At 37.0% G+C, this 16046-nt stretch overlaps 2 protein-coding genes across 7 annotated transcripts in view; one reads left to right on the forward strand and one right to left on the reverse strand.

The window, feature by feature from the left end:
* LOC103469533 (uncharacterized) overlaps nucleotides 1-16046 on the forward strand; it is a 479729-nt gene that overhangs the window by 41006 nt on the left and 422677 nt on the right. The window lies entirely within an intron of this gene.
* tusc3 (dolichyl-diphosphooligosaccharide--protein glycosyltransferase subunit TUSC3) overlaps nucleotides 1-16046 on the reverse strand; it is a 61971-nt gene that overhangs the window by 6428 nt on the left and 39497 nt on the right. The window contains exons 7-8 of the mRNA XM_008417549.3: nucleotides 7762-7825; nucleotides 3361-3435 (exon numbers count right to left, since the gene is read on the reverse strand). Coding sequence (XP_008415771.1) covers nucleotides 3361-3435; nucleotides 7762-7825 — 139 coding nt within the window. The remainder of the gene's footprint in view (nucleotides 1-3360; nucleotides 3436-7761; nucleotides 7826-16046) is intronic.

A 16046-nucleotide genomic window follows, 5' to 3' on the forward strand; every position in this document is an offset into this window, starting at 1 on the left:
TAATAAACACAACTGGCTAATAAAAGCTACAAAGTTAATTTCATTATAGTCCAATAAAATGACTTGATCTAATATTTTAACCTTTGTCAAAGAACAATTTCTTTGCATAAATAGAAATATTTACATTTGGTAAATTAACAGTGTGATATCAGTTTAATCTTTCATAAAAAAAAAAATCTGTAAGGTATGAACAACAGTAAATATCGAAACCTGATGATCATCTAGCAGCACATATTTGTTATTAAATCTATTTTGGACTTAAACTGAGATCTTTCCCCTTACAGAGCAAAGTTTCTTTTATTTGGATTCTTCTGTAGAAAAGATAACACGATGTGTAACTACACGTGTACGCTTGCGTATCTGGTACGGCTAACAAAAATTTTGCAAAACCGTTTCTCCACAATACTTGAAGCCTACCTTTAAACGTCTCAAAAGCTCTGTGTCGTTTTTACAGACCTCAGAGAACGCACGGCGTGAAACATCAATGATTCAGCGCATCAAAGGGAACTCGGGATATAAAAGAGGAAGTGGAAATGTTCGTGTCTGGGTCTATTTTGTGATTCTGGAGTCAAACACCTGCAGAGAATCTTTAGCCCGGTACAGGCGAGGTGTCACTCGCGTCTTCAGAGACGCGGCGCGCCGTCTGCTTGCCATCTTTTTTGGAGAAGTGTTCATGCTGCAGCAGGATAATGAGGCCAAACGCACCTCAAAGCGGTGAAAAAAAAACAACAACTTGAAGATCAAAGACGACCAAGGAGAGGCTTTAGGATTTTCATTAACTGGAGTGCAGCAACTATAAAAAGCAGGGAAACGCTAAATAGATAAGATGCGCATCTTCATTTCTTTTTTTATTTTTTATTATTATTATTTTTATTTTGACTCAAACTGCTGAAATTTGCAGCTGGAGACGACTTTTACAAGGTGGTGAAATAAAGGTTCAGTGTCTACACCAGTAAAAGTTTCAGAACTAATGCTATAGTGCTGTTTTTGTTCTCATTAATCTCTAGCTTCACTAAACATAGGATGATTTATTTAAAGTGTGCTTTTCTCTTAGTTCTGATGATTTTGGCTTACACTGGGGCTGGACCATACGGCCTAAAAACCAACATCATGATATACTGAGGGGCTAAGAGCGACTGAACTGGTGAATTCAGTTAATTTTTTTGGGAGCTTTATGTATTGAGTTGTGCCTGCCTTCAAATATATCAGCAAATAAAGCAGTGGCAGCAACGTTGGCTTTATCAATACTACTGAATTTATTTCATCTCATCTGACAAGAATCGACATTTTATTCAGGAGGTGATATATATATATCAACTTTTAACCTGGGATTCTGAACTGTAGCTCATGTTGGGATCTTTTCTGGGGTCATTTTCTTTTCAATGACCTCTTTGCCATTTAGGCTCCACCATTGTTCCACATGTTCCTTTAAGAACAGTCTGCATCTGAGCAACTCCACTTACACATTCTGTCTCCCATATGAACTATAAGAGCAAGTAACAGCAGGTAACTCTGCATAGCAGCACTCAGCAGTATGTGAACTGTATTCCAGGGACTCTACTGACTACACCAACATGTATTTATAATAAACATATTCAATTTCAGAGCATATCTTTAAGTAACAAGCGTTAGTAGATATTTAACAAATATTAAATGGCACTTTTTTCAGCTTTAAAAAAAAAAAACTCAACCAAGATAATCTTAGCTGTGTTAAATAAAGGCTGAAGATCAATACCACTAAGAATCATTTGTCCACTACAAATTCTAGGGGAAAGTTGTACCCAACATGCATCTATAGTCTGTGCGAGTTCAGCCTCATACTGCAGAAAAAGGAAAATGCTTGAAGCAGTTCATTTTAATTTCCCAGTTTTAACGTCTCAACAAGAACTCTTAGGTAATCTTACCTTTAGGGCACGTGTCCACAAAGCATTTTTTTTTTTTTTTTAAGTGGCCGAAAAGCGCTGACAGGGTTCTTAAAAGTGGCTGAACACACTGATTCATCAAAAAGTGTTTTCACTCACATTAGAGTTGTCTAAAAAAACACAACGGGATCGCCAGTCGCACAGCATAAAGCTGACCAGGAACACCCAAGAAGATTCGTCCTCTTTTCCTGACAAACACACAGTTGTGTAAAAAGAAGGCCGAGTGGAGATATTTGATGGTATGAATGTTTCCAAGATGCAGTCCTATTTAATAAATTGGAATATGTGTTCCGATGGAGTAGAAGTACAGTTTAAAACGGTAACCAAACCTTTTATTAAGCCCACTTTTTAAAGCTAAAATGTTCATTTTTCTTTTGGTCTAAGAAAATATTCTAATGTAAAATTTTGTTTTTCCCAGTAGCTGTAGTCTTCAAGATTAACAGAAATAAAGACTTTAAAACTTTGGCCTGCAACTAATTATTTCACTTTGTGAACTGAGTTACTGAAATAAATATATATTTTTCAATTTCATTCATATTTATTAAATGTTTCTGTAATTTTATTGAAACTATTACGGCCGGCATGCTATATGCTCAATGCTATACAGTGAAATCCAGGTATTTGAGTGTTGGGTACCACAGCTGCCTGTGAACATCTAAAATTTGTGAATACTTGTCTTAAAATTCTTATAGATGCCCATTTTAAATTGTTCACACACCAAATACACACAGGTGAAATAGTCTATTGCAGAAGCTAATATCAGCGGTCTTACTTATCTTGCTTTTGGGGATCAGCCAATCAATTTGGCTGTAAGTGTTTGGGGCTACTGGATTGGCTGCTTTGCAAACATCACCCAATAGGGTCTCAAGTAGCCTTGCATCCTCTATGTCAAGCTGCACTTTCAAATACTTTAGATAAGCCCACTAAAACCAACACAAAAGGAAATCTGCAAACAGGAGGATTTTACAGTGGAAATGAGTACAGTGAAGCTTGGCCACATTAGAAATTGTTGGGACCATTTTCATGCTTAAATGGAAAAATTAATGGAACCTTTAATGGTAAAGAAAAAACTATTCCAGTAAAACAGACAGGATGCACCACCTTTTCTCTAGATGATGAAATCCACCCCACTTTCAATGGAAACAGCAAAAAGTAAAAAAGTGGATAAAAGCCATTTTGACCCAAGATATACGTCGGCAATGTGTCATACAAATGAAAATGGACTTTCTGGTTGTGATCATGAGGGACTGCTGGGTTATTTCTCCAACTCAACACGGTTTAAGTTGATGGTACACATAGTGTCTTGATAACTTAATAGTTTATCTTATTTTTGCTTATTGGTTTTAAAATAATAAAATGCAAACATCCAGAGCTTTAAGTTTAGACTAAGCCCTTATACTAACTATGTTGAGAAAAAAAGAGAGAAAGAAACACTTACTCCTTCTCTTGCCAACATCTCCCTTAGAGGTGGCGGCTTCGTTAAGCAGAACCATTCCCATGGTGATCGCAGCATCTGGGAAAATGTTGTCAAGGAAACAAGACACATACGAAGCAAGATGGAGCTGGAAAAGCAAAATGACCCAGAAGGAACATTTAGAAATACTGGTTCAGCTCAGCTAATAAATATACATAAAATCCTTCAAACTAATCCACACAGTGTGGACACAGTAAATGGACCAGCATATCATGAAGTCATTTTGAAAAAGTGCTTTAAAAGGAATTTGTGCAGATTATTTCTGCAGATTATGGTGCACATTGTTTAATTATGCAACAAACCTCACTAAAATAATTAATCTACAAAATTTTTATTTTTTTATACTAAAAATAGGAACAAACTGTGAAAGGGATAAGATGTGTATCAGAAAACTACATTTCAGAAAGACAAAATTAGCAATACAATCTACGCCAATCTATTTTCTTGCATTTTTAAAACCCATTTTGCTCATTTTAAAATTTGTGCTGTAACAAGTAAACACAGCATAACTAGTTATAGTTTCTATCTACTGTTAAAATTGGTGCTAAAACTGAGATTTCTGCCTGGAAAAAAAAAACTGAGTAGGAGCCAACACACCATTTTGATCCGGCTAAAGAAACGACAGATCGATGCAGGGTGAGTGCCGTGACACCCAGATTAAGGTTCTGCAGTGAGGCTGCAAATGCCTACCTGCCTAGGATTTCAGAAACAAAATTCATGTCACATCAATGACTCTAGCAGTAATAAGAGCAAGTGTATGTTTCTGTCAAGCTCACAACAATTTAAAGAATATACTTAAGCGCCTGAACTACTTTTCAGCTGCTGTTATATCACATGTGCGAGGCAAGTAGAAGAATTTGTCTCAGATCCCAGGGCAGCTAAAAGCATTTGTTTTGCTTGGCTTCTGCGTTGTGACATAACATTCCTGTGAGTAGCATTTCTCTCCTCCAAAAATAAGTCTTCTTGCCAAATCTAGAAAGTTGTGATTTGGTCTTTGTTGGTTCAATAACACAGTTGTCCAAGTAACACAATCTTTACCAGTCTGGAAACTGGTGGACAAGCCAGCTGGCAACTATTTAGTTGAAAACACTCAAGTAATAGAAGCAAGAACTAAACGTAGTGAAAAGGGATTCTGGATGTATTTTCCAACTCCGTGGCTGTTTCTATTACAAAAGGAGTGCAAAATATTTTTTGATATTCTGATAATGTCAAAAACAAAAAAACTAAACACAAATTCAAATTTATTGTGTTTCCATAAAATAAGAAACGAAGCTGGAAACCAGGCTGCGTCGTCATCCTTCTACCACATCCAGTAAAATAATAATTTTGATATAGTAAAAAAAAAAACAAAAAAAAAAACACCTCATCCTAGTGAAAACTATAAGTTCTTTCGATATTGCTGGGTTTCCATTAAGCAAATTCATTTTTGCAATTCCAATTTGCGCAATTTTAAGGTTAATGAAAATGCAGATACTGATTGTTACAGATGTTCCTTTTTACACTAAAGCAGTGATTCTTAACCTGGGTTCTATCGAACCCCAGGGGTTCGATGAGTCGGCCTCAGGGGTTCGGCGGAGCCTCTGCTGTGGAGGTAAAGGCACACTTGTGTGAAGTCGCTTGCCATCACTTGCTGCAGAGGATCACGTTACATTGCTTAGCCCAGTGGTCCCCAACCTTTTTATTACCGCGGACCGGTCAAGACTTAGAAATTTTGCTGCGGCTCGGGGGGGAAGAGATAAGGTTTCTGCCTGTTGGTGTTCCCACTAAAGCCTGAATACACCCAATTTGGGTTGTCTTGGCCCTTGTATCGCAGCCTGTGGGTTTTTTCCTGACTTGGAACGAGAATACAACCTGTTGAATGCAACAGGTAGCCAATCAGACGTAAGAACGGAGGGGAATCCCAAATAGCTGGCATATCGAGCAACCGAGAGTCCGGTGGATTTCGGAGATGATATATGGAAATGTTTATTATTATATCTAAAGGTCATTATTATATGTTTATTCAGTTAAAAATATTAACTATGAAAAAATAGTCACCTCCAAATCATACTGCAGCAAATAGAGCGGCTGCTCCCGTCGTCTTTTATCCACCGTTACATCTTTTATCTCTTAAAATGAGTCTACAAACTATCACTATTGCTTCTACATCGTCATCAGTGTTTGGTTATTCTAAATTCCCATATGCTATGTTGGGGGTTTTACTGGATTATCCTCTGGAATCGGGATGTTCGTGTGGTGTGTTGGTCCTGCCTTGGACACACGAACCGATCGAACCTGTTGGACTTTTATTAGCTCTGAGGTCACAGAGGTTTGGAGAATCGGCCGATAGTTCTTAAATCTTTCCGTCTAAACCAGACTTAAGACTAAAAAGCTCTACTCATCTCCTCTCGACCACTGCCCAAACGCTCCGACTCTGGTCGCTATGGTAACGTTTACATATCCCTTCAAAATAAGATACAGATGCGACACAAAAACGAACATTTTGCTTTCGTGAAAATTTTAACTCACGATAATGACTAACGGGAGCCCTGAGCTTGTTTCTCTGCAACGAGACGGTCCTATCTGGGAGTTATGAGAGACGATGACACCCGAAGTGTTGCTTATATCCACAGCCTGCTTGGTTTCTACGTGGCGAAGCAGCTTGAAGCATCATCGTCTCATTAGCAGCCGGTCACCACGTTACGCAGAGTGGCTTGTAATGTGGGAGTCACCTACCGGTCCGGGATAAATCCATTCTCCTGTCTCTTCTCTGGGCCTTTTCCCCTTTGCAAAGAAACTTTCCAAAGACATCTGATCTGTTTCTTACTCATTTTGCTGCTTGTGGCCTCAGTGTTGGCGCGCAAGTAACCGAGAGAATCCGGTTAAAGGATTTTCAAAATAAAAGATCCTCCAGACTCAAATAATACATAAAACGGAAATATTTCACTATTTCTTGCGCGGCCCGGTACCAATTGGTTCATGGACTGATACTGGTCCGCGGACCGGGGGTTGGGGACCACTGGCTTAGCCAATCAGTGCTGCGGAGGAGCACTGATTGAAGGAGTTCTACTCTCAGCAGGGATTTGAACTTGTGTCTTTATTTACTTCAGCAAAGCTCACAGTTTTGACCAAATTCTGTAGCTTTCGGTGTACTTCTAAATCTGCTCCTTAGTCGCATCTTTTCGGGGTTGGTACTGCCTCTAGTGGCCTGGAGGTGGTAACATAACTAATATAATTACATTACTAAATCAGAATACCGCAAAGCCTTTATTATTTATTATTAATTTTTCATTCTCAAGAATGTAGAGCTAATTAAATGATCTAACCAAGACCTTAAAGTGGTTCCAGTTTCTCTCGATGGCCAACCTGTTGAAACTGTGGCAAATTTTAAATACCTTGGGTCGTTCCTGGACAGTCAGCTCAACTTTCCTGAAAACACTGACTATATTTTGAAGAACTGTTCTCAGAGACTCTACCTTTTAAGAAGACTTGGTGATCTTGGGGTGACCCAACTAGACTTATCTTTATTCTTATGTCTTCAAATTGGGGAGAGTGGGAGGTCATATTTTATTTATCACTATAGAAGGGTTCAGTGAATGCGCATATGAAACTGGTGGGTTCTGTACCTCAAAAAAGGTTAAGAACCACTGTACTAAAGAAACAATTTACATTTGAAGAACCAAACTAAATGGAGGATTTTTCTGGGCATGTTGTTAATAACAAAAATAAAATCATTTTGCAACAGATAATACTCAAAAAGGTCTCAACGCCACCAGCCCACCAAACAAAATTTGATGTGTTAACATTTGGACAGGTGAGTGTGTGTGTGTGTTTTATCTAGATATGACCGGAAGGCTAAACTGAGGATGAACAAACAAACATTTCTCTGCAGCAAGGCCAACCTTGGCCCAGCTATTTTCACTGGGATAAATACAATGGTTAGAAGTGAATGGTATCATTATTGACAAACAGAAGCAAGCACAAGAAAAGGCACACATGGGCACACAGGCAGAAAGTAGAAAAATGCAGACAGAAAAAAAATACATGCTGCCAATCCAGTCCACAAACATCCACCGAACTTTTCACAAGACTTTGGAACAAATCCCCTAAAGGAGGAAATATTAAAGATGAGCAATTTGTCTAATTGTCAAGGCAAGTTGGTGTCGTTATTTTACAGAATGGACACAGAAGGCGATGCTTTGATATTGCGCAATCCAAAGTTTGAAAGGCGTACAAATATAGGAGGGAACTTGCTTTGCGACATGTGTTGGTGAATAAAGGAGAAGTATTGCCAAAATAAGCCGCAGATGTATCAGGGATCTTAAAGCTGCTCTGCGATTAGCATTTTGGAGACCATGAATGACAAACTAGCCAACCAAAGGATACTCAGGAGCAGGATGATGTGAGATTCGGCCACAAACTGAGCCTGGCTGCTGCCGTGGATGTAACTCTGTGGGAAAGAACAAGAAAGAGAGAGGCAGACTTTAGGCTTGGCAGTGTTATTTTCAGATGGCAATGTGTTCGGCTACATGGAGAAATTTGTAAAATAAATGTGCTGTAGGAAATTACAAGTATCAAACAGAGCTTCTTTTTTTTTTATTCACAGCCCTTCCATTCAAAAACCAAAAACTTTTTTTATTTTGGTTTAAATCCCCCGAAACACTGAAACTCTGTTGAGGAAGTTTGATCTTATAAGAAAAAAATTACATGGAAAAATGAATCTTAACGCGTACTATTCAGGTAAAGAAACTTCTGCAGTCTGCAGAGATAAATGATATCCCTTTATTCTTCGAGTACGATAACATTGCTTTATGTTAGATAATCTACACTCAGTTGCAGCCAAATGGCATTCAAGCTCTGACTTCATAATATATTTACTTTATTACTCTGAAAGCAGGAAACCAGAATGGAGTGTCAAGGAAATGTCTCCTTGCTTTGAGATGATTTTCTATAAACCCAGACGGCTTGAGAGATGTTCGTCGAAAATGTGCGTACGTCTGTCCATGAATAAATGTGTGCATCATGTGCTATGAGATGACGAATTATCCTTCATGGAGCAGTAAGGTCAACCTGAACCAGCAGTGAGTCTTAGTTGATCACAGAATCAAATCATTCACTGTTCAGTTTGTAGTAGAAACTTGCTGTGCAAGATTCGCAGCTGATATATTTTTAAATAGAGCATTTTAAGCCTTGCAACATGCAAACCCTGTAGAAAAAAAAAATAGTTGAAGAGACTCAAAATACAGTCGTATCCAATAAATCAGGGCTGGACAACATGGCTGAAAAACATATCATGACATAGGCGTTTCATATCAGTCGATATGGATCATTTTTGATTAGTTTATTGTTTTAAATATTTGAAATACTGCCAAGGTAGTGACGCAACCTTTCCTGTTTTATCCAGTTTTCACTCCAGGCTGTTTATTTTTAAGAAGTTATGAGGCACAGTGGTCAAACATGAACAGGCTGTTGCTAGGTTACCAGTTACCAAAGAGTGAGTGAGTGAGTGAGTGAGTGAGTGAGTGAGTGAGTGAGTGAGTGGATGCCACCAACCTAGCTTAACTGGTCATGAGAGGTTGAGGGACTAAAGTCTGTCCTTTGCCTACATAACCCATAATGCAGTGCGGTTCTTGATCGAAGTTCAGTGAAATGATTGAATATTCTGTCAGATGTATTATCCATTGATATTAATCACATATCTATCACTATATTGTTATAGATTTATTGTCCAGCCCTACAATAATTAGACTTGCTTGTTATCTTTAAAAGTACCTTTTGAAATTACCCGATAAGGTAGGTATTAAACACATTTCTGCTTTTAAATAGTTTTTTTATTGGTCTTGATGCAACATTCCAGTCTTAAATGTCATATCATTATCTGTAAGAAGATAATCATAATTAACAGAAATTATGGCTTTCAAACATTTTTCTGTGTGCAATTAATCCATATAATGTGCTTCACTTAGTGAAAAAGTTCCTAAAATAAATGAGGGTTTTAATAACATTCAAACTTAATAAATGAGTCTGTGTCTGTTGAGATTCACTTGTCTGATCTCACTTTATAAAAATCAACTGGTAGCTTCCTCTCCAGGCTCTGTGACAGATGCTAATAGAAGAAAAACAAGAGAATAAAGTGCCGTGGCAAACTGTGTATTTTATTTCTTTTTTTGCTGCAACTGTGACAGAACGACTGGGATATTGCTAATAAAAGCAAGAGTCATTAAATATATAGACCAGCAGCAGCTGGTGCTAAAAGGTTCCCTAAGAACAGGACTGCTAACTTTGCAAGAACTGCCCAAAATAGTGACCATTTATGACTCACAGTTACAAGCAGTGCAATCTTTTGGACTGTTGCTGCACAACTGAGCACTTCTGGTTAAAAGTCTGAGGCCCAACTCAACAAACATCTGTCAGCAAGCGATGGGGAAAAATCATTGTGAAAGACCACGGGAGACAAAACAGAGGTCTTAAAAGAAATCAAGCAAACATAAAATTATTAGTATCTGAGTTTACGGCACACAGAGCCTGGCTTTCCACTTGACTGCCACAGAGTTTAAGGATGAAGAGTTGAATGGGAGACCACAAAGGAGGCAGGCATGCTGTCCTGCTTCAGTGGAGAGACATAAAGAACGTTTGCATTTGAAAGCAGACAGAGAAAAAGCACAAAAAGAAAAAAAAAAATCCTTTCTGTTCCAACAAAACCTTGGTGCTCTGCTATAGCAGCTCAGATAGTGGTAAAGTGGCTGTCTTTCAAGATGGAGTAGGAAAAGTTTGTTTTTTAGCCATATGGCGAAGGCTTTTCTGATCAAGCTTCAATTATAAGAGTTAAATCCTTCTATTCCTGATCAATGCAACAAGGGCAGATGAAACTGGAGGTTATTTCTTCAATTCTAAAAAAAAAAAGGTACAATATTAACTAGCGATACAAATGAATAAATAACTTACAACTAATGGTTTATTAGATTAAAGTTAGTTCCAATTTATTTATAATGTTAAGCTCTGATCTTTCTTCAGTGATGTAGTTTGGTCGCCATACAACAGAGGGCACCGCTTGTATCAGCCATGTTGATACAGAAAACCAGGGTTTTTAATGAAACTGTGTCATCAATTCATTAGTTGATCAATAAGATAAAATAACTCTCGCTAACTTGCATCCCTAATAGTCAGAATTAGTTATTTTTCCTTTAAAGTTATTTCTAGCAGTGATAAATAAAATAAAGAAAATAGTGAGATTGTGTAAGTAATTTAAAACTGGCAGGCTCCAATTGAAAAAGTACTGTGTGTGTTTTTAGGAACCCCCTTCACATATTGATGGTCCTAATTTAATTTCTAAAATGTACAGGTAACGTGAAAGACGACACAAAACTCACTGGAATCTCCCACTTTCTGGCAATATTTTAAACCAACATAACCGTCATTATCTGTGCCTCACCATTGGCCGCACTTTTAAAATTCCCATTACGTCACAGAAAGCGAGACTCGTATATCAAGAAAAGAAACATTACTGGAATACGGATCTCCGTGTATAGTTCTCTCAGCGCAAACAAAAGCACGACAGAAAAAATTCAGAGAGGCTGGAAGCAGACCTGCTGCTTTTGGGATGAAAAATTCCTCAATCCATGGCCGGGCACTTCCAATTAATCTGATGGATTAGAATGCAGGAGTTTTATTCATTAGTGTGCCGAGCACAGAGTGTGCATGTCCCGGTGTATCTACGTAAGCACCAGATAACTCTGATAAAGTTTGTTGTTTGGAACAAATTTGCTCACTTGAGGGACAAATTTGCTCACTTGAGGGACGTGTGGCTGTGTGAAGTTCGAAAGACAAACGTTCAGGTGGCATGAAGATAAGAGCAGAGTAACACCTAAAACATAAATCAATTAACCCAAAAAGAGCTTTTAAAAACAAACTCACAAAGCAGTTTTAAAGTTAACTTGTACTACTGAGGTGAAAATTATGGAAGATTTTGGTTTCAGCTAATATTTTTATTTACCAACAAATCTACTCCGACAAAGTAATTAGGTCTGCCACGATAACACATTTTGCTGGACAATAAATTGTCCCAGAACTTATAGCGATAAATGATCTTGTTTTCAGAACATTTTCAAGCAACACCTGAATGGCATGAAAATGCAAGAACAACAAATACAGTTTTATAAAGACCCAAGCTAGCATAAGAAATCTAACACCAATCCCCCCGCTGCGAGGGAAATATGCATCAGTACATTTTCATTAGTAGGTTTCTAAAATAAAAATGTGAAGAATACGTTTTTTCAGCATTCTCAAAGGTCAATGTAATGAACATTTAAACTGGAAGACATTTGGAATATCCAAAATAAATTACCAGAAACAACAAATAAAATTTTAAAAAAAAATCTTTCAAGAAAAGGGATAGTTGGGACCAAAACACCAGACAGAAGACTTTGATAATTCAGTTTTTGGTAAAAAGAGGGAAAAAGAGGGGAAAAAAAGAAAAACGATAAATCAAGCAAATGAAAATGATTGTGTTTATTTTACTTTGTCATGCGATTAATTGATTTGTTTATTGTGACAGGCCTAAAAGTAATACTGCCCCTTTAGAATAGCCTAAAATATATTCCACATAATATTCATAAGCATGTCACCATTTGGATCTGTATTTGCCGTTTTATCTGTTGTTTTTTTTGTTTTTTGTTTTAACTTAAAGTCACTGTTTCATTAACCATTTTCTTGCTACTTTTATATAGTAACTATATATTTCTAAGTAAATGGAGACATGCCTCTTCTTCATTTTAAACTGGCTGAGAATTGCTTTAAGGCATTAAGTAGATCTATACTGGAGACCCGTCAGGTACAATTGCATCTTACATCCACTCCAATTAATGTGATGGATTAGCTTTTACTTCTTTTAGATTTTGAGCAAGAGCAATCGAGTTAATTGGGTTTAACAAATGTCTAAAACCACCCAGTGTTAAAGTAAATTGAAAAGTCGTATGAATAATGTTTGAAATTTCTTTAAAAAATTTTTTAGATTACACAGTTCAAGCACACAGGTAATGTGTGTGGATTTGTTTGCAACCCAGAGAAAACGCCGTCAGCTGTGCGGTTTTGTGATGAGGCTGTTGTGAACATGATTAGTATTCCAAGAGCTTAGTTTAATCAAGACCCAAGCTAGCATAAGAAATCTAACACCAATTCCCCCGCTGCGAGGGAAATATGCATCAGTACATTTTCATTAGTAGGTTTCTAAAATAAAAATGTGAAGAATACGTTTTTTCAGCGATCAGAGCAGCACATTGTAAATTTGTGTCCATGCTCTTTTTCTCTCTCTTTTTGAGAACATGGACTCCAAAATTTTTTTTTATTTTTTATAGGAGGTACACTAGAAACCAATTTTTCAATATTTAATGGAAATTAAGTGGCTGCTCTAAAGTGTTTTTTTTTTTTTTTATAAAAAGCTTTTAAATAAGTAAGGCTAAAGTCATGTAACAAGGCCCGCTTTGACAAGTGATTGTCAAGGACTTCCACAATACGTCAAATTCTGCCGTGCTACGTTCCAAAGAAAATATGCAAAGACAAAAGCATAAGCTCCAACAAATATCATAGATTACATGCTTCCATTTGACAAGTCAAAGCTGACACGTGTGAGCAATAGGCGCAATTTTACTCTTTTTTTTCTTTTTGTTGATTTATAAATATACTGCTCAAAAAAATAAAGGGAAGACTTAAGTGTTCACTTAAGTGTTTAAGTGTTCCCTTTATTTTTTGAGCAGTATATATATAACAGCAAACCATAGTAATGTCAACCCATAATCTGTGTGGGCTGATAACCTTTACAATTAGCCAGATTTATCCTTTTTCCATCTGCTATGGTGTATTTGTGTATACAGTGTGTGCCTGAATCTGTGCTTTGGATTTGTTTTGGGCTGATAAAGGTCAGGAGGCACTCAGACAGGGAAGATGATAAATGGAAAAATCAACAAAACAGGAACAAGAAAACAGTGAGAAGAAGGTAAATACCAGATAGAGGAGATATGAAGTGGAAACAGGTGTATAATTTACACCAGGAGGTGATTTATAATGGCTGTGTTCAAACTGCTATTATGATAGGAACTGGGTTTTTTCAAGTTGTTGAGGACAAGAGTGTCATTTACGATAACACCTAAAACAAAGCTGATCCTCAGATTTACAGCAAAAAGATAACTAAAAAAAGCATTTATCCATCACTTCTAAAAAATAAGGGAAATAGTTGTTGGTTCACTCCGTCTTAAGTAAATACAGTCTACTTTAGTCACAGATTTATGTTTCACAATTTCATCATCTTCTCGATATTTATGCAATGCGGTGTTTACACACTCCATTGAGATTCCAGCTTAATTACTCTGGAGTCAGTAAAAGCAGTCTGAAGTGTTTTTTCTCTTATCCATATTTCTTTTGAGGCGACGTCAATCATCAAAATGAGAACTTCCATTTCCTCAGCAGGCTTAGTTATACTACTAATTTTGTTTTCTGGATTGCATCCAGTCTAGCAGGAGTGGTGGCTTAATGCCATTTTAATTAAAAGGTTGCTATGATGAATTAAGCGTTAAGGCCTTTCTTATCGGTGGAATTAAGAAAGAGTTAGTGTTCAAAACACAAACATCTTTTAACTTTTGTTAAAGTTGACTCACCTCAAAATTATTGCAATAACAATCATTGTGAAAAGTATAAATGCAGTAGTCCTGAGTGAGACGGTAAATGGGGCTTGTAGACCAGCAATACAAGTGCTGTGATCAAAATGGCAAAGTTCCATTTTCTGACAGAAGTTTATGAAAATAGATAAATTTGGCTCTGAAAACCCATATAGGGTTACAACCTACCATGAAAACAGCTACCGTTGTGTGGCCTCCACGTCCAGCACCCAGTACTTTAAGGATTGTGGAGAATTTATTCCGTTCCCCATGCTAAGTTTTTGATGTATGAAGTTGAAGAAGAGTCAGTGAGTTGAATTCATGAATTCATTTATTAATACCAAAATACAGCCGGTCCATTTCTCATGCTACCTTTAGGAGCTAACAGACAAAATGGCATCAAACAAAAGTTTTCCATTACTTCTGTTAGCCTCTATCTAAGCTGCCACCTAAAGAGGGCGTTCCCTAGTGGTTCATACCCTTTAACCCTTAGCTTTGAGGGCATTTCCCCAACATGTCATTTTCTTTAGCTTTAGCTTTGCAACTAGCTAAAAGAGATAGAAGGAAAAATACAGAATTATGTATTCTCAACAGGATGCTTTTGCAAAAGAACTCTGTCTCACTGGAAAGTCATTAGTGTTGGCCATGATTGTACAGAATGATATTTAATGTAAACAAGCTCTTTTAATAAATTAAATATTTATCTAATTACTTTTGAAAAATTTCTGCAGGTCATTAATAGTATGAATGATTGTGACTTTATGTGAAGTAGTAGTTTAAATAGGTCACCATTATGAATGTTTTTGTTGTTGTTTTTGCCACCAGTGAAATTAATTACATTTTGATCATACAATTTATGAGGGTACACTTTTATATGATCAGACTAGAATATTATTATTAGTAATCAATTATTCCAGAGACAAAATCAAAATGGATTTGCATTGAGTACTAAATGTACTCTAATTATACCCACACAGAGTTATGCACAAGTCTACAATTTAACAGTAACTTACAATATTGTTGTTCTGCACTCAATGTTCTGACATAACCAGGTATTATTTATGTTTAGCTAACCTTTTTTTTAAACTTGTGATAGGAACCTTTTACTAGGAGTTCAAATAAGTAGATACCTGTAAACTACATCAGGAATTTACCTCAGTTCAGGTTTAGTCCCGTTTCTCTAACCAGTAGTTAAGAGTCTATTTGCTATTATTGAGTTAATGCTCCTTTTTCCAGATTGCAGCAAAGTGGCCATGTTCGTCGCCATTTATTTAATCTCTTCAGCAATCTCAATAAACGAGGTTAAATCCAGTCAGGTTTTACCATCTGCTTCTCATCATTATTCACCCCAATAATTCAGAGCTGAGCTGAATTGTAACACCAACATTTAAATGTGTTGAAACCGACTACCACAGCACAATTTGCACTGTAAAGTCCTCTCCATCCACAGCCAACATTTTTAATTGCGACTCTTGAGGTTTAAGCTCTGCTTAACAAAAACTCTGCCGTCTAGAAGGGCTGCAGTGTGGATCAGCTATAGTCAGTGCAGCTTACACCAAAAATGATCCGCAGAATGTTAAGCATGTGATTGTAAATTACGACGCTGAATATGTTTTGCTGCAGACACGGCAACAGTTTGATGAAAATCTAATGTCAGCTGGCTGAGGAAGTACACACCGGAACACACCCACTAACTTTAAAAAGAAAGAAAAAAGCAGGCAGAGCTTTTCTGCAAGCAGCAAATGTCCACATCATGCATACCTTGAGGATTTTTCTTTGTATTTAAAAAAAAAAGTTTGATTAGAATTATTTGACTTTTCTTAACCCCTTATTATTAGCAAAATTGTGGAAAAATAAATGAAAAGTAGTTGTGTGTCAATACGTCCTGAACATCTGTGTGTGTCTGTGGGGGTGAGCGCAGTTTGCTAGCTAGGGCTTCTTTCATAAGCTATTTAGCTTTGACACTAACTGAAAATGAAACTTTTAAACAGCTAAAGCTGCAATATGCAACCTTTGCAACAC

Source organism: Poecilia reticulata, chromosome 1 (assembly GCF_904066995.2).
Source record: "Poecilia reticulata chromosome 1, P_reticulata-male-v2, whole genome shotgun sequence".
Lineage (NCBI taxonomy): Eukaryota > Metazoa > Chordata > Actinopteri > Cyprinodontiformes > Poeciliidae > Poecilia > Poecilia reticulata.